This window comes from Panthera leo, chromosome B2, assembly GCF_018350215.1.
Source record: "Panthera leo isolate Ple1 chromosome B2, P.leo_Ple1_pat1.1, whole genome shotgun sequence".
Classification (NCBI taxonomy): Eukaryota; Metazoa; Chordata; class Mammalia; order Carnivora; family Felidae; genus Panthera; species Panthera leo.
In genome coordinates this window covers 100,382,555-100,401,572 of record NC_056683.1, presented here as the reverse complement: position 1 = coordinate 100,401,572, position 19,018 = coordinate 100,382,555, and the positions used below count along the sequence as shown (strand labels likewise).

General features: G+C 34.9%; 2 protein-coding genes across 8 annotated transcripts in view; one reads left to right on the top strand and one right to left on the bottom strand.

Annotated features, from left to right (window-relative positions):
* Positions 1-52: 52 nt before the first annotated feature.
* TUBE1 (tubulin epsilon 1) lies at positions 53-16,693 on the top strand. Of its 3 annotated transcripts, none has more exons than XR_006202779.1 (12): positions 53-180; positions 282-355; positions 1,035-1,087; positions 3,969-4,026; positions 6,543-6,658; positions 8,397-8,518; positions 10,449-10,636; positions 10,855-11,030; positions 11,860-12,000; positions 14,565-14,705; positions 15,560-15,715; positions 16,222-16,308. XR_006202779.1 is itself a non-coding variant. In XM_042939630.1 (12 exons), the coding sequence occupies exons 1-12, from the start codon at positions 156-158 to the stop codon at positions 16,378-16,380; spliced, it is 1,428 nt and encodes a 475-aa protein (XP_042795564.1). In that variant the 5' UTR covers positions 53-155; the 3' UTR covers positions 16,381-16,693. The 3 variants fall into 3 exon arrangements, 2 of the variants coding, with proteins under 2 accessions (XP_042795564.1, XP_042795565.1); XM_042939630.1 differs by having other exon boundaries at positions 15,541-15,715; positions 16,222-16,693; XM_042939631.1 differs by lacking the exon at positions 15,560-15,715 and having other exon boundaries at positions 16,222-16,693.
* The window catches only part of CCN6 (cellular communication network factor 6), a 25,168-nt gene continuing 22,731 nt past the window's right edge, over positions 16,582-19,018 (bottom strand). For 4 of the 5 annotated variants that reach the window (XM_042939634.1, XM_042939635.1, XM_042939636.1 and 1 more), the window contains one exon: positions 16,724-18,354. In XM_042939634.1, coding sequence (XP_042795568.1) covers positions 18,073-18,354 — 282 coding nt within the window. In that variant the 3' untranslated portion in view covers positions 16,724-18,072. Of the gene's footprint in view, positions 16,625-16,723; positions 18,355-19,018 lie in introns of those variants that run through there. The other variant, XM_042939633.1, reaches the window with a different exon arrangement.

Here is a 19,018-nt window from a genome sequence, read left to right as displayed (position 1 = left end):
TTGAACCTACAGAAGAGCTTAGCGACAGCAGCGACTTGCGGCAGCAGCTTGACTTACGGCTGCCCGGGCCCTCAGGGAGCTCAGCTCGGGAGCCGGGCGGGGAGTACGAACGCGGCCGCTGGCTCCCGGGTGCTCTAGTCCGGACGCACAGCAGCATGACCCAGTCGGTGGTCGTACAGGGTAAGCTGCGCGGGAGGGTGGGCACCTTGTCGCCGCGCAGCCAACCGGCCTTGTTTTTCCTCCTAATGGCTACTCTCTTTCCCTCCTTTCGCTGATCGCAGTCGGCCAGTGCGGAAACCAGATCGGCTGCTGCTTCTGGGATCTGGCGCTAAGGGAGCACGCCGCGGTCAACCAGGTACCGACCCACCCTCCCGGAGACCACCCGCCTGTTACCGATGCTCGCGCAACAAACAAGAATAAGCAACAAATAAGCAAATAAGCAAGAATCAGTCCATTTGACCTTTTATCTTACTGATAGATACTGATAGAGGTTGTATAGGGTCTTCTCAGGAAAACACGAACTGGTTTTTAAGCGTTTGGTGGCGTTAGACCCAGAACAAACGCTAGCCAAATACCTTAAGTCTTAAGTCTCCCTCCCTGATTCTTAGGGTCTCATTTTTATCGGGATTCTTTTGAAGAGCAATGCGATAGTATTTGGGGAAGTACTTTGTAAAATAGGTAACGTGTGTGGTGTTATATTCCTGAATTTAGTCAACTTTAAAATGATCACCAGGAATCCAGAGAAATCTCTCTTTTGATGCACCTGTTCTGCAGTCCTATGGGGCTCCTTTCTTTAGCGCCCTCAGCTAAACTTTATCCATAGATCCTACGGCATTTACCTTTTAGGGAGGAAGAAGTCTGAGCATTTTTTGATAACTTGCATTTTTGTTGTTATCATAGCCAAATACCAGCCATTACAGTATTGTGAGAATATTAAATCGAAAGGATTTCATTTGGGAAAGAAGCAAAACTTAATCAAATATATATATTTAATCAAATAACTTAATCAAATAAATATATTTTTTTCTTTTTAGAAAGGAATTTATGACGAGGCAATAAGCAGCTTCTTTAGAAATGTGGATACCAGGTAAGATGGGATTAAAGCCTGTCACATAGGATAATGATTCTTTTCATGTCATCAGATTGGGAGAGAATTCTTCAAAGGATAATAAAATAGTTGATAACTATAAAGAAGTTGTCTGGGTTGTTTGTTAGTTTGTTTTTCTCAGTATTGAAAGCATTTTTTCCCATTATTATTCCCATATCATTAATATTTCTCATACTATTCTGCAGAGCAAGACAGCAGGTTTCCTTTTAAGACCATGTTAAGGAACAAAAGAACCTTTAGTGTGCCTTCTTTTAACATGACCTTGAAATAAAGTTTTACTGAAGGACTGCTGAAAATTTCCCTCAGTGTATCTTGTTAATGCATTCAGGAATGGCCAACTTTTGAAAGAAAAATATATATATATATATATTTTTTTTTTACATTTCTGTGATATTTGTAGTCATTTGCTCTATAAGTAGAATGTGCTAAAAAGAAGGAAAGCAACTGTCAAATTACTTTTGTTTATTTTAATAAAGAATCTATATAACTATCTTTTATCTGAGAGAGTAATTTTGACATTCAAGGTGTGTCCGTAATGTTTAACGTTTAATCATTAAGTGTGTGTGTTTTACTTAAACTGTGGTGGACTTGAACTGAAAAGTCTATAGTGAATATCCATCTTTATCGTAATTCAATAAAAATTCTAGTTCTAGTTTGAATTAGTTTGTTGGGTATTTGAAGTAGTTATCTCCTAGAGAAAGCTAATGAATCCCCACTTCCCTGGTGAATTCCAGAGTCTGACCCTCAGGCTTGTAAACTTAGAAAACTTGTTGACATCTTGAGAATAAGTCCATTGCTCTCCAGCACAGGTCGGTAAACCAAACTCAAAGAGAACGGGAGATTAAAAAGCAGAAAGTCAATGTAGTAATTGACAGTAGGGACGGTAACTCCAGGGCACTAGATTTTCCTTTACTTTCAAAAGTGCATTCTCTTCTGTAGGAAATCTACCTGAAAAGCTAAATAGTAGAAAGTTGCTTGGTGACCATGGAATCAGGCCAAGGGAAGTTAGGTGTAGTACCTTAATGGCTGGTGTCATTTATTTTTATTATGTGGAAATATCTGCCATCTAGATTCCCCGGAACCTAAAACTAGATTCTAGAGCATCCTTTCCCCCTAAATACTGTTAAGAGACTAAAATTTGCCTTTGTAATACTTCCTTTTACGTGCTTCTAACTAAATTTCCACTCTCATCCCCTCTACTCGAGATGGCCAAACCTTTCACTAAGTATTACTTAGTTGAGGGGCGCCTGGGTGGCTCGGTTGAGCATCTGACTTTGGCTCAGGTCATGATCTCACGGTTCATGAGTTCGAGCTCTCCATCGAGCTCACTGCTGTCAGCCTGTCGGCGTAGAGCAGGCTTCGGATCCTCTGTCCCTCTCTCTCTCTGCCTCTCCCCTGCTGGCACCCTTGCTCTCAAAAATAAATTTAAAAAAAAATTTTTTTTTCAAGCATTACTTAGTTGAGACTCAGTCTGGCAGCTGTTCGTTCTTAATAATTGACTACATAACTGTACTCTTATCTACTCTGTTTTGTAATTTAAACCTGAAAACATTCTTATTTCCCCAATCCCGAGTTTCTCCAAAAAGGGGAACTGGGTCTTGGTATCTTGGTATTCTATGTACTATCAACACCTGGGAGCCTCCACATTAATACAAACAAATCTTTCAAAACCAAAACCACATATTTGTATACACTTCCATATCTATTTGACAAGATGACCATACCTTTTTAATAGCATACTAGGAATTTACCTATACTAGGGGTTAACAGGCCATTTCTGTAAAGGACCAGATGATAAGTATTTTAGGTTTTGCAGACCATAAATTCTGTCACATTTGTTTGACTCTGCTGTTGTAGTGGGAATGCAGGTATAGCTTACTAGTGCATAAGCAAGCAAATGGGAAAGACTGTGTTTGAATAAAACTTTATGTAGGAAAATAAGCAGCTGGTCAGAGTTGGACCAAGGACCGTAGTTTACCAGCTCGACCTAGAGCATCATCTGTGCTCAATTCAACTTCCTTTCATATATTCTGTCTTCTTATCTACTGTATTGACTTACATAAACTTATATCTATGTGTGGTCATAGATGTACTTATTTTAGTAACTTTTGTTCAACATGAAATTCTAGGAACAGCCTGAGATATACAGTGATATCTAACTGGTGGCTTAAGCAGTAAAAGTATCCAGATATCTCATACAAAGAAATCTGGAAATCACATGATCTAACCTTGGAGAAGTGCCTTAAAGACCGAGGCACTGTCACTTCATTATTCATGTGGTGTCGGCTTCTTGTCCTCATATTTATTATTTCATAACTGTAAAGTGCACTCCATGCATCTATATTCACTCCATATTGGTGACCATGGAATCAGGCCAAGGGAAGTTAGGTGTAGTACCTTAATGGCTGGTGTCATTTATTTTTATTATGTGGAAATATCTGCCATCTAGATTCCCCGGAACCTAGGAAACAAGAGTAGGACACTATAGGACACAGATATATATATATATCTATATTCACTCCATGCATCTATATTCATATTTATATGCCAAGCACCAACAGCATCTGGTCCTCTTTATCAGAAACACTTCCCAGCATACCTGCTTTTTATCTCAGAACTGGATTAGATGGCCGGCCCTAACTACAAAGAAAGCCAGGGAAAAAAGTACCTCACTTTTTCAGCCTAATAGGAGGGTAGGGAAGGGAGAGGGAGAGGAATGGCATCTTCGCTGTTGCCTTTTGTGCCTGCCCCTCTAGGCCTATAAGTAGCTTTATTATATAAGTGGGAGTTAACTTTATTATCTAATAGCACTATTAGCCTTGGAAGATCTTATGACCTTTTCTCATTTTTTATCTTTCAGAGTGGTTGGTGATGGTGGCAATATTTCCAAGGGGAAAATTTGTTCTTTGAAAGCACGAGTAAGATCATATATATGCTTAGATTCTTTTATCATGTGTGTTTTTGAAAAAACTATACTTTGGTAACTATCATGAGAATAAAATTTTAATTTGACTTCTCAAATTAAGAAAAGTTTTTACTGGAGTGCCTAGGTGGCTCACTCAGTTGAGCAACTGACCTCAGTTCAGGTCATAATCTTGTTGTGGTCTGTGAGTTTGAGCCCCGCATGTGTTGGGCTCTGTGCCAACAGCTTGGAGCCTGGAGCCTTCTTTGGATCCTGTGTGTCCCTCTCTGTCTGCCCCTCCCCTGCTCACACTCCGTCTCTCTCTCTCAAAAATGAAGAAACATGAAAAAAAATTTTTTTTTTAGAAGTACTAAGTCACATTTTAATATAAATAAGCAGACATTTATGTCTACCTGAAACGTTAGGGGAAAAGTTTTGTGCTTTAAATAAAAACACTGCATATTTAGCATTTTTTGTGCGTGAATGTTTCAGGGAAGAGCTACGTCTAGATAGATGATAACAAAAGGAATTTCCTTAACTCTAAGCCTGAAACATATATTAATGCAGGTTAATTTTTCATTTGAAGATAGTGGAAGATTTCTTTGCATCAGAATTACTATTCCCAATACAAAGCATGGATCCAGCCACGTTGTAGTGAATACCACAACCATGTAAGACCTCTTGAACAAAAATGCTTCGAGTCAGTAGCCCATATTTAGTGTTAAACTCATTCCAGCAACACTTCTCTTCCGTGATTGTCTACAACAAACTGCTTTTTCCAGTTGGTGATAAGTTATTTTTATAACAAGAAAGGCAGTTTAGATGCTATGGGAGGAATTGTGACGCTTCTATCAAAACTGACTTCCAGAGGTGCTTGAATGTCACTTTGTATTTTGCATGTTGCTTTAAGGTAATTTAGGTAATCTCCCACAAATTATCTTAAGTCTGTTTTGGAACACTGCCATTATAAGCTAATTTTTTTCTCTTTGTAATCTTACACAACTTGTAGTACACTACAGTTTGCCCAGACAGTGAAGTGTCTCTTATGTGGTTGATTAGATGTTAAAGTCAACATTTAAGGTAAAAATTGCATATCATCGTAAAATATCCTAGAAAACCCCTAAATTACCAGTAAATAGCCCTATATAGTCCAGTATACATAAAGTGTATGCATATTGCTTGCTATATACAAAAGATTGCATTTGCAGTACATAATTATTGTGTAGTCTTTCTGATATACTACTGTGATATACTATTAAACAATTAGAAATATAATATTTCTGATATACTGTGTAAGATAATTTTTTAAATTGCTTGCTTATAGTAGCATCGTTAATTACACAGTTTAATTCACAGAATTTAAATGGGCATAAATTACAACTTCACAACAGTTAGTATTCCATAAATACTGAACTTGACTGGCTCCTCTCAATGAGATAGTAGAGCATAGAGTTTGGTGGTTAAGAGTGAAGATTCTGCAGGTTTGAATCTTAGCTCTGTCACTTACTAGCTGGGCTAAAGTTATTTAACTTTCCTAGGCCTCAGTTTTTTTCATGTGTTAAGTGAGGGTAACTATAGTACCTACGCATAAGGTGAGGATCAAATGCAGAGCACTTAGAACAGTGCCATGTCATAAGCGCTTAACATTACGGGGTCACAAGCACAGAAGAAGCCCATAAACCAAGCCCTTTCTCTGTGACACTGAATCAAAGCTAATAGCTTTATAGTGTGCCCTAAGGTCATTTCATGTTTTTTTTTAGCTTTTTAATTTATTTATTTCCCTTTTCACTCATCTTCCTCAGCGTAGAAGATGTGGGAAGTACAAATATAATTCTACTGCCATCCCTGCTTACGTTTTGCTGTATTTTCCTCCAGTCTTTTCTATTTTTCTTTCCATAGTTAATTTTATATTTTATATTTTCATTTTCCTCTGAGGAATAGAGGTTATCTCCCATGTCAGTAATGTTTGTGGTAATGAATTAGGTTTTCTTGGGCGTAGGGGCCCTATTGTCATCTTTAACATTGATCCATTGCCTTCGTTCGCACATAATAATAAGTTTACTGATTTGAATTGGACAGTTTGGGGCTGTGATTCATGAAGAGCAGCATGGTTGCTCTAGTGAGCAAATATGCATTAATGTACCCTACATTTATTGAGAATTTTTTTCTAGTTAGGCACCTTTTAAATTTCTGAGACCTTGTTCTCAAAACATTTACAGTCACGTAGGCACATGAATAAAAGAATTGTTAGAAAATCAGTTGAGGGGATTATTCAGTTCCTTTTTTTCCCCCACATGGTATTTTGGAGTAGGATAAGAGTTTAGAATCCATCTTTTAATTGTATTCCACCTCCTGAGGAGAGTGAAATTACTTTTTCATTCTTGTAATAGATTCTACATAAAGATTCAAATAAAGATTTGATTAAGCTTAAACTGTAAAAAGAACAATGCAACTTTTAGTTCATAAATTAATTTACAGAATAACTAGCTCTAAAGAAAAATATGCTAATTAAATTTTATTTCTCTTTCTCAGGCTGTCTTGATTGACATGGAGGAAGGGGTAGTAAATGAAATTCTGCAGGGACCGTTGAGAGATGTGTTTGATAGCAAGCAGCTCATCACTGATATTTCTGGCTCAGGGAATAATTGGTGAGAATGTGCTGTATGTAAAAATTGAATGTCCTCTGGAAAACAAAAGGAACAATCTTTCCTTCATTCTAATAGGTCCTAACATGAAAGCAAGATCTAATCTGCTATACCTACCTCTAGGCTTTTCAGCGCATCATCTTTTCCTTGATAAATGATGGTGTTTTCTCAGTGCTGAAAAGCCACTTGTATCATAGTTCTTTCTCATTTTTTTTTTTAAGAAAAAAATCATGAAAAATTGATTTACCAAAGTCCTTGTTGTAAATTGATTCTTAAATAATACTAGGGGCGCCTGGGTGGCTCAGTTGTTTAAGCATCCGACTTTGGCCTAGGTCATGATCTCGCGGTTTGTGAGTTCGAGCCCCACATCAGGCTCTGTGCTGACAGCTCAGAGCCTGGAGCCTATTTCAGATTCTGTGTCTCCCTTTCTCTCTCCGCCCCTCACCTACTCATGCTCGCTCTCTCTCTCTCTCTCTCTCTCTCTCTCTCTCAAAAATAAATAAGCTCTAAAAAAAAAAAAAAACTAGTGACAAAAGTTTAAGTATTTTTATAAACTCTTCTCTTACCTGTGTTATTTGACTCTATCAAGTTCTCAGTTGGTCAGATTTAATAGAATTGATAAGAGGTGCAAGCCAGAACCAGTGTCCCAGCATTTAGGCTCAGCCCAAGGCTGTTTAGCTCTTAAATATATAATGGTCTGATCTCCTTAATGGGGTAAAAAGCTTCAACAATGATCATTTAATAGTTTCCATTGAAACTGTTTTTGCTGTTTTTTAAAAATTAAGTAGCTCCTTATTACTTGCAAACCTAGTATTTGTTATTTTATCTATTTACAGGCAATCCCTCAAGATCCTAATGTGTAGTGATGTGTAATTACAGGGCATCTGGCTGGCTCTTTCAGAAGAGTGTGCAATTCTTGATCGATGGGTCCTAAGGTTGAGCCCCATGTTGGGTGTAGAGATTACTTAAATAAATAAAAATTTAAAGCATGAATTTACATTTTGCGTTGTTAGAGTCTCATCTGGGGAGAACCAGTCACTAAATGAATCCATATGCCTACTTAACAGGCTTTCCACTAATTACTGTGTAATCTTTCTGTAATTTTGAGTTATACAACCTGACTATATGTTGTGGGAAAATCATTCATTCATTTTTTTAATCATTTAATCATTTTTAATGCATCAAAGTGCTACTTACAAATCTGATTAACCAAAAAAGCTTGCAGAGTCTTATAAGTATCAGTGTTCTTTTGTGTGCCAGTTTATCTAATAACACAACATGACTTATGTTTTCTCATATATTAAACCAATATGTTCAAAAGTCTTTATTTTTATTGTCATTCTAGTTGACTGTGTTCTGCTTTTTAATATGTAAAATTTACTGCAATCAGAATTTATTTTAAATGGAGATGAGAAACAGCTATGTAAATAAATTCTTATAATTATGCCTAAAGAAAAAAAAGAGAAGATAAATTTAGAAAACCATAGTTTAATAGCCATTGATAATGCTCTATTTTGTCATGATATTTGAGGATTATAGATATATATGTTTGTTACATTTTCACCTAGTGTCTTTGAAATATCATCATATAATTTATTGATACGAAACCAGAAGAATGTACTTAATACAGTAAAAATACTTTTTCAAGTTTTTCTATAATCTTTTCATTTGGATCAGAAATAATAAAATCTTGAAATAATAAATGCCAGGGTGATTTTGTGATTTATATCTTTTTTTTCAGGGCTGTGGGTCACAAAGTTTTTGGCAGGCTTTATCAAGAACAGATTTTAGAGAAACTCAGAAAGTCGGCAGAGCACTGTGATTGTTTACAGTGTTTTTTTATAATACATTCCATGGGAGGAGGTAAAGTTATTCACTCATTTCCCTATAATAATGTGAAAGTGTAAATCGGAACTCATTTTGCAAACTGAAGGATGTTTTCAGACCTATGCTTAATAAAGGTAGAACTTTTAACACTCTGTGTTTATGAGTATGTACATAACTGCTTTTTATTTTAGATTTGTGTCAGATTTTGTTCCTATTATCATTTTTTTTAATTTAAGCCCTTTTAAGAGTTAGTAGAACTGAATCTGAATTTTTTTTCTTCTACCTTTAGTTTCTTTTATAAAATTTCTGACTATATTTCAGTATATATGAGCTTTCTGGGAATGCTGACTTTCTCCTAAGGGTTTGTTTTTGCAATCTCATATCCTAACTAGAGCTAAGCATTTCTGGCTTAAAAATGTCCGTATTCTTCAACTACCTTCAGACCTTTCTTGTGTCCAATAAGAGACATAAATAAAAGAAATCCTTTTAGTCAGCTCCTTTAAATCTTTCCTTACATGGTAATTACCTTGACCTATAATAAATGATCTGCATTGCTTTCTTTTCCCTGGAAAGCCTGTTCCTTGCAAATGAAGTACTTTGCTCCTCTGTTCTATGAACTAGAAACATATTGTATTTTGCTAATTTCAAATAGGATTAGCGAGTTTTAAAAGAAAAATTTGCCATGCTATTTTTCTTCAAGCTGATATTAAGATTTTATATTCAACAGGTTATGTAAATTGATTTTTTCTACATATCTATTATGCAGTGTGATAGCATTTTAAAATTAAAGTTATAATTGCTATGTAAACCATGCCTTTAGAGGACCATTGTAATCACTGAATTAAGAAACAAATTTCTCTTCGTACTAGTATAATTAACCAAGTTTGGATCCGTTTTAAAAAAAAGAAACAATTTGATTTATATTTCATTATGGTGCCTTTTTAAATCCATCTTTTCAAAATCTCAGATTATACTTTATTCATAATTTACTGGCAAAAGTAAATAATAGTGAAGGTTAAAAATGGTCTCCTCTCTCACATCTAATTCCTAGTCTCTCTCCTCACAGGTAATTGAGTTTGCCAATGTCTGTCCTTCCAGATATTTTCTATGCCTGTTATGTATGTGTGTATATTTTTACATAAAGAAGATCATGAGATGCTTATTACTCTGTAATTTTTTCCCTTTGTCTTTCCCGAATGTCTTTTAATATCATCTCTCTCTCATGGAATTCAATTGTGTTAATATAATAATTTTTAAAGTCTGTTTCTCATTAGTAGATGTTAAGTTTATGGTGTTCAGTTATTAAACACAGTCCTCAGTTGAATATCTGATACGTACATTTCTGCTCATTTGTGCCTCTATAGCTGTAGGTAATATTCCCAAAAGGAAAGTGGGACCAAAGAATATGTAAATTTTAAATTTTGATGCATGTTAATAAATACCTTGCCACATTATTTCACCGAACAATTTATACAAGTTTATTTCCCCACACTGTCACCAACACTGAGTATTAGAAGACCTGAATGTAACATATTCAAAATTGGATTGTTTTAATTTGGATGGCTTTGATTAGAAGAAAGGTTAAGCACGTTCATATCTATTCACCAATTGATTTATTATGAAGTACATGTTTACATACTTTCCCCATTTTTCTATTATTCATGGTTTTTTGGTTATTGATTTGTGAGACCTCTTTATGAAAGAAATTTAGTCCTTCATATGCATTGGAGATTTTTTTCTTAGTTTGCCTTTTTTATTTATGGGTTCTATATGTATATGTTTATATGGCTTTTAAAATATTTTAATGGAATTAAAACTGTCTTCTCTATAATGGCTCTGGTTTTTAACGTATGTTTCTACAAAAAAAAAAAAAAAAAACAACCATAAAATTCCAGGTTCCTCACAATTTTATTCTAAATCATTTGTGCTGAGTTTTGTTTTCTTTCTTTGCAATTTTAATCCTCAGGAACAGGATCTGGACTTGGCACGTTTCTCTTAAAGGTGCTTGAGGACGAATTCCCAGAAGTATACAGATTTGTGACTTCAGTTTATCCTTCTGGTGAGGATGATGTCATAACCTCACCTTATAATAGCATCTTGGCAATGAAGGAACTTAATGAGCATGCAGACTGTGTGTTGCCCATTGACAACCAAGTAAGAAATGACATTGTAACTTATGGATATATCATGTATACATTCAGTCCTATGTTATGCATGTGTGTGCATATGAAACATTGTCTTCACCTTTCAGCTTTCCCACCTAAGAGGAAACATAAGTTTAAATTGTTTTTCTTTCTCTTCCTTTTTTCCTGGTAGAATGTCATCTGTGTCCGCTCTTAATAGCTTGTCTCCCAATATTTTTCCTTTAAAAGTCTTTATTTGACATCATTAGCAAAATTGACCTCATGGTGAATTCTGGAAAGTTGGGTACAACTATAAAGCCAAAGAGTCTGGTTACTTCAAGTGCTGGGGCTTTGAAAAAGCAGCACCAGAAGCCCTTTGATGCGATGAACAACATTGTGGCAAATTTGCTGCTGAACCTAACCAGGTAATCGTATTGATGGTATACCTAAGGACAGTTTACAGACTTCACTTTGCTTCTGATGATGCTTGCAGTAGCATTTTTGTAGTAGAACTTTTTAGTTGTTCTAGGTCATAAGAGCTTCTCTTTATTTTATTTTGTCTAGTATTTTGAGATCTTGGAGTGACAGACCAGAATTGTAATTTCTACGTGTCCAAAGCAACATTTCCTCAGATACATTCTATAGAATATTAATGGGTATCAAATGAAAAAAATTGTCACAGAGACAGTTGAGAACTTGGTTAGATAAAAGTAAGCATGGTTGGTTGGTTTGTTTGGCTGTAGAATGTCTTCCATCTTTTAAACCAGCTAATGTTTACCTCTTCATTCATTAGCTGTCCAAAATTTCTCCTTGACTTCGATCTAGAAGATTGCTTTGCCCTTATTATATTCCAAATTATAGAGCACACTAAGCAGACTCTTAATGAATTTAGTAAAATTTATAGGATAATTAAATAATTATTGCCCTGTATGTGTTTAACTCCACCTAAAGTCCATTTTAAGTAAGATATTTTTGTGTATGTAACGTGCAGCATAACAGTGTGTTGGTTACACATCATATAATCCACAAATAAGAATTGCTATAGATGTTGTATGTTATATTTTAATTATCTTTATACATGATGTTCATGATACTAAATTTCACTAATACAGAAAAAAAAGAGCATATATTTCCTAACTGAAGAACAATGTACAAAAGGATTTAAAAGTGCCTGCTGAATCAATCAAGCTACATTCAAAGTATAAAATTTTTAAGTTAATTTTTTTTTGTCTTGCTTTAATGTTAATTTTTTAGCTCTGCAAGGTTTGAAGGGTCCCTTAATATGGATCTTAATGAAATCAGCATGAATTTAGTTCCTTTTCCTCAACTGCATTATCTTGTGTCAAGCCTAACACCTCTGTATACACTGGCAGATGTTAATATTCCTACCCGAAGGTAAAGTGTAGCAATTTTATTCCAGTTACTTGATAATTTGAATTACTTTTTTAAAAAAAATTGTTTTTCAGTTTGTAATAAGTCTGGGTATTTCTTTATATCATTTATAATTGATGACAACCATTTTTTCATGATTTGAATTCTTTATTTACAGGTCATTGTTTAAAAAGTCAATATTAAGGGGCACCCGGGTGGTTCAGTTGGTTACACCTTGGGCTCTTGACTTCAGCTCAGGTTACAGTTCGTGGGTTTGAGCCCCATACCTAGCTCTGTGCTGACAATGCAGATCCTGCTTGGGATTCTCTCTCTCTCTCTGCCCCTCCCCACTCATGTTCTCTGTCTCTCTGTCTCTCTCTCTCAAGATAAACTTTAAAAAGTCAATATTAAGCTATTTGGAATTAAATCTAAATTTTTAAGCTAACTAAATGAAGATACAGTTTTTATTGAAAAGGATTTAAGGGCTTTGAAGTCTGACATAGTAAGTCTAAATGCTAATTATGTCACTAGCTACAGGACCTTGGACATGTGACAAACTTCCTTTCCATTTTTCTCATCTGTAAGTACGAGAATCAATGCACCTATCTCTTTTCCTTGTTGGCTATATTAAATAAGAGTATCTTTTAAAGCTATCACGGTCTAGCACCATAGAACTAGGCTTTCCAATATTATTGTTTATGGTAGCTGTTACCTATCATTTCCAGAACACCTTGTTTTGTAAGTGTGTGTCATTTATAAGCATAAAACTTAAGAGGCAACAAAAAAAATTAGTTGAAAAAAACTGTTAGCATATATGGTGATAATGAGCTTGAAAAGGTCCAACTGGCATCCACAGTTGAGAGTAAAGGTCCTGTCACTCTGTAAGAGGATAGTATGTAAATTATAAAGTAAAAACTGGATTAAAGTTTTTATAGTTTTAAGTTTTGGCAAAATAACAATTCTACACTGTGGGAATGTCACAGTGATATTGATTAACTTTTATTTAAGCTGGTAACAAATAACCGGTTGTGCCAACTAATAGATAGGACTCTTTCTGCATAGGATACTGATGACCTTAAGTTAAGCAGCTTGCATAGTGTATAGAACATGGTGATCATTCATTAAATATTCACTGTTTTTATCAGCCCAATGTATTAAAAATTAATGTATTTAAATAAAATGTGCATCATTAATGTGGACACAATGTAAATTCATACTAAACTATTTATTATACATTAGTGATAATCCAGACATTTTTTACATTTAATTAAGTACAGCTATAAAGGAGAAAATGTTTGACTTGGTCCTTCAACCTGAATGTTTCAAAGCCAATTAAATTTCTTTTTAATCCTGCTTTTTGGCATATTTTGATAAAAATAACACTACTTCAACAGTTTTTATTCATATAATCATAATTTGTTACAAAGGATTATTTTTAATTAAAATGTGTTTGTGAAAATGTATAAGGGACTTTAAAGATTTTAGACTCTTAAAGAGCTTGTCACATGTTCTTTCTATCTCTGTGTTCTTTTTTTCTGCTGTACTGTATATATTTCATAGGCTGCCATATCAGCATATGAACGCATTTATCCTTGAGTAAAGTAATAAAATGTTTTAAAATTGTACTATTAAAAGTCATAGTTTTAAAATTCTTTAATTTCTTATTAATAGTTTCTAAACAAATGAGAATGGTTTTTGTTGTACCTTTTATTAATAAATGTCATTTCTGTACCTAGTCCCATTTTTATCACATGAAAATAATGAGCACATCTGAGAAGTATGTGCATGTTTCTTGAAATCCCGTATTTCTAATGTAAATAAAGATAAGTATCCCAAACTTACAAAAAGCTCCTTACTAGTTCTTATATTTTGTGTCAGAAAATAAATCACGAGTAAGTGTGCTCGTTTTCTGTATGGTGGTTCTTAACCTTTTCTGGGTTTCCTTAACTCCATAAAAATGCCCAGAAGTACATAACACACCAAAATTTTGAACACAGTAGCAAAAGATTTATGAATCCCCCGTAGCGCTCACCATTCCTTAAAGGAGTCTTCTGTTCTTGCTGTCACATAACCAAGACAGAATGTAAGCTCTATTAGAGTAGGAAGTTTTTGTTGTTGTTCACTGCTGGGTCTCTTGCATGTTAAATAGTGCCTGGCACATAATAAGCATTTGGTAAATAACTGCTGAATGAGTAGGTAGCACAGTGCGATTTTTGCAGCACCCCCCAGACATTCTGCAGTTTCCGCATACAGAATCTTGGCTAGAGTTATCTAAGGAACCTAATCATATTTGTATTGAGGCAAGTGAGATTTGAGAACCAGACTGGGGCTATATTAAGGAAGGGCCTAGGATGCTGTGAATTGTTAGGTATAAACTTGTTAGCACCTTTTTCTTCCTCTCTTTAAATGAAGGATAAAAGATGTCCTCTTTTTTCGTATTTTTCATCAAGATTGCTTTCAGAAAACGATAACTGAAATTTAGAACGTATTTGTGTATGTATTTACCTGTAGATGATGATCCCTGCATTTTGTATGTATAAACATAGAAGTAATATTTAGTATAAACAGTGATTCTTTCATTGTTCTAGGTTGGATCAGATGTTTTCAGATGCCTTTAGTAAAGATCACCAGCTAATTCGGGCTGACCCCAAACATAGCCTCTACCTCGCCTGTGCCCTTATGGTTAGAGGAAATGTACAGGTTTCAGATCTTCGCAGAAATATTGAAAGGTTTGATTTTATATTTTCCTGATAATTTATGTGTACCACTTGTGACAATGTAGCATGGTAGTTCAGATGGCCTGTCTTCCAATTCTAGCATTTGCCATTTAACTAAAGCGTGACCTCGAGCAAACTACTTAGCCCCTCTTGGCCTTACTTTTTTCAAATGTAAAACAAGAATAATAGTACAAAATTGTTATTTGTGAATAGTGAATGATACAGGAGATGTTTTATTTTCTTTTTTTATTTTCAATTTTTTTGAATGTTTATTTATTTTTGAGAGAGCGCGCGCGCACACGCAAGCAGGGGAGGGGCAGAGAGAGGGCTAGACACAGAATGCGAAGTAGGCTCCAGGCTCTGAGCTGTCAGCAGAGCCCAATGCGGGGCTCCAACTCACAAATTGCGAGATCATGACCTCAGCCAAAGTTGGACGCTTAACTGACTGAGCCACCCAGGTGCTCTAAGATGTCTTATTTTCTGAAAATGTTCAGAAAATTTAACTATTGTTGTTTTATTACCACCACCACCACTTCGCTGCTTCTAAGTTTATGTTTTACTATTTTTTGACCGTCTGTTTTTTAGGAAAACTACTCGATTGAATTACAAAGTAAAGAAAATTACAATATTTTCATTTCTTTTCTTCCCCAGATTTTATGTCCTCCTAACTAAATGTCCCTTAGTTCACTGTCAGACTGTACCATGATACTGTTAATAGTAAAAAGTAGATAACTTTACCTTATATATTAAGCAATTAGAATGGTAATTACCATTAGTAATGTCCATTGCCATATATGGCAGATGTTTTCATTACCTTCATTCTCACCTTTGAGTTTTTGTATCTCAGATTAAAACCTTCTCTACAGTTTATCTCCTGGAATCAAGAAGGCTGGAAAACCAGCCTGTGTTCAGTACCTCCCGTGGGGCATTCCCATTCATTATTAGCTCTAGCAAATAACACATGCGTGAAGCCTACCTTCATGGAACTCAGAGAGAGATTCATGAGGCTCTACAAGAAAAAGGTAATTATCAGTACACTTTTGTAACTATGTGTTTTTATTTGGGCTATTTAAGATGTATTCTTGTGAGTTATACTGTTACAAATCAGGGGCACTCCTGACTACTGTATTCGTTGTACTCAGACTACCTAAATGAGAAATCTCCTGAGTTTATAGGATTTGAGTTCTCATTTCTCTCGTAAAATTGAGTGAACTGTTATTTTAATAAAGTATATCTGTGTTTCGGGGCACCTGGGTGGCCCAGTCAGTTAAGTGTCCGACTTTGGCTCAGGTCATGATCTCACAGTTCATGGGTTTGAGCCCCACATTGGGCTCAGTGCTGACAGCTCAGAGCCTGGAGCCTGCTTTGGATTCTGTGTCTCCCTCTCTCTCTGCCCCTCCCTGCTCATGCTCTCTCTCTCTCTCTCTCTCTCTCAAAAATAAACATAAATAAAAAAAGAATATGTCTTAGGATAGTTACATTTGTATCAAGTTTCCTGAAAATGGTCAACATTATCCTTTGTTTGTAGGCTCATCTTCATCACTATCTACAAATTGAAGGGATGGAGGAAAGCTGTTTCATGGAAGCTGTGTCATCTTTATCCGCGCTCATAGAGGAATATAACCAACTGGACGCCACACGAAGCATGCCTGTGGAAGATTTACCTAGACTAAGCGTAGCTGTGTAAAACAGAACCCCAAAAGTACTTTTACTATTCTGAATTTCACATTTTTTGGTCACTTTTTCTGTTTTCAGAACTTTTGTGATTCAGAAAGTCTAGTTTGCACTTTTCATATTAGAAAGCATTTTTGCCTTAAAAAAAAGAGTGGTTTTCCTTTCATCACAATTCGTGGGCGATACCAGTGTGTGACATTACTGAAAGTCCTAGTACCTTTGACCTCAAACATTTATCTTCAGAAAGTTCCCCTTTTCTGAAATTGAGAAAACAGAGTTCAACATTTTACTTTATTTAGAGTTTCATATTCAGGCATTCATACAATGGTAATCATGTCTTCAATAAAAATCTTACACAGATTTTCATATATTTATTTATAATTTATTTTTTCAGCCCTGGAATTTGCCCTGGAATTGTTTGGTATAACTAGAGCTGTTAAATAAATTTATAATTTATTTGGTTGAATTCTCCTGATTCTTTAAAAGTGAGTACGAGGAGTAATAGAAGAACACAATATAAATATTTCTGTGTAATACCCACTAACTTTTCAGGGATAGGTGTTATTACAGCTATTAGGGAGGTTTTGTTTCTTGTTTGGGTAACCACTTGTTTGCACTGAAAAGAATTTTTACGTTTATTTTAACATGTATTTGTATTAAATTATCTTTAAATATAATGCTTTTTATTAAACCAGTTGATTTTATAATAATAAATGTCCATATTTTTAAACAGTATTATTATTGGTTTTGCTTGTCACCATTTATATAAGCAAACAGAATGTTACTTAGCCTGATACCTTCTTCCGAACTTTGCAGAAATGGTTGTAATAGTCTAGTGAAAGTGTTCTCGTTACTATAATCTCCAGCTCTAGGTTTTAACATTAATTTATCTTTAAATAAAATAACTTATATTTTAAGTCCATACATAGATTTGTCATTTAAGGAAGTAATTTTTAGGGACAATTTATTTTCAAGCCAGAATAATCCATTGTGTGCTTTTCTTTAGTGTTACATTCTTAAGTTTCTTTCCTTTTCAAAGTAAGGATACTGCTTTTTATCTTTATCTTGGAAATTTAATTTTTTACATTATTTGGTATATAAACTTTTAGATTACAGTTGTCAACAATGGCCAACGAAGTTCTACTTTCTCCTTCCAAAAGAAACCTTAATAAACTCATATTCAGGATAGGGCAATGGAAGCTATAAATATATTTACAGTTTAATCTTATTCCTTTTTAAGAATCAACTTAGAATCTTGCTCACCATGTAATGATTATCATCTGATGGGATCCTAGGCTACATTGTCAAAGTACACAAAGTTTTAAAAGCTAGTTTTAAGAGTTTTAAACTTTTTACACATCTTCAACAAAGTATTCCAGATTAATTTATAGAATGAAATGTTTTCTTGTAAATTGTATAATTTTCCATTATGTATGGAATATGTAGATGGAACCAAGTATCTGTGTATTTCATAATTATACATTTTAAAGAGTTCACTTTTAAGGTTTTTAAGTTTTACATAAATTTTTTTAACAAGCCTTTTTAAAAGCTTCTATTGCCTTAAATACAGTCATTTGAGAATAAGTAGGCATTCTTACTGTTTTAAATCAATAAGGTAGATTTGCCACCCTTTAAAACCATTCTAATTTTATGATGGTAACCTACATGATTACCTAAACTTAACTTTTCCCATATAAAGTTGGTTTTATAGGATCTTGAGCTCAGAAAATACATCTCCTGGATCTCTGCAGTTTCTTTGACATACACAAGATGTAATCCACAGCATCTTCCATTTAAATGACCCTTCATTTGGGCAATCAAATTGAATGGTAATCATTTTAGACTTGTTAGGGACACAGCATCTCTTATCCAAGCATACTCCACAGAAAGTGGGTTTGTAACTCTGAGTGCTTGAGCATCCAGAAAAGATGAATTTTTCAGCTTTGAGAAGTTGGAAAGTGGGTTGGCACGTTTTTCCTTTAGGGATCTGAAAAGGTACATAACATTAAGAAGTCATTAGAAAAGTGATACTATATACAGAACATTTTTACAGCACAAACACAGGTATAATTATTTCCAGGGCATTAATATTTCTTAGTGAATCAGCACTCTCTTTTCTACCTTTGAATTCCACCCCCCACCCCCCCCCACCCAGAGGTCTGTCCTCCCTGTTCTTGCTCCATCATAGGACCCACTCCCTGTTTTTGTTGCTCTCCACCCTTCATTTCCACAATTTCCACAATGAAAATTTGTCTTATTTAATATCAAGGGCCACGTCTTATTAGATGTTTATTTACCTCAGGCTTAGCAAATTCCCTAACAAAACTCAGTTTTGAGTGGATGAATAAATACCTTAATCCCTTTAAAACTGAGTTGTCAACTTCTTAATATGGTAGGGAATAACTTGGGGATGAGAAAGATTTTGTAGCATTTCCAAAACTTACTCTTGAGACCGTCATCTTGCCTTGTTCTAGAAGTAGGACCAGCTCTAGTTACACCAAACAATTCCGGGGTAAATATTTTATCATAGTCCTTTGGCAAGTTTACTATCTAATAAGCACAGAGCATTTTGGAAATGGTGGTTTCTCCCTCCAAGTTGGTGATCTATAACCAAGATCAGAACTCTGATGTTCATAATGTCAGTTCTTATA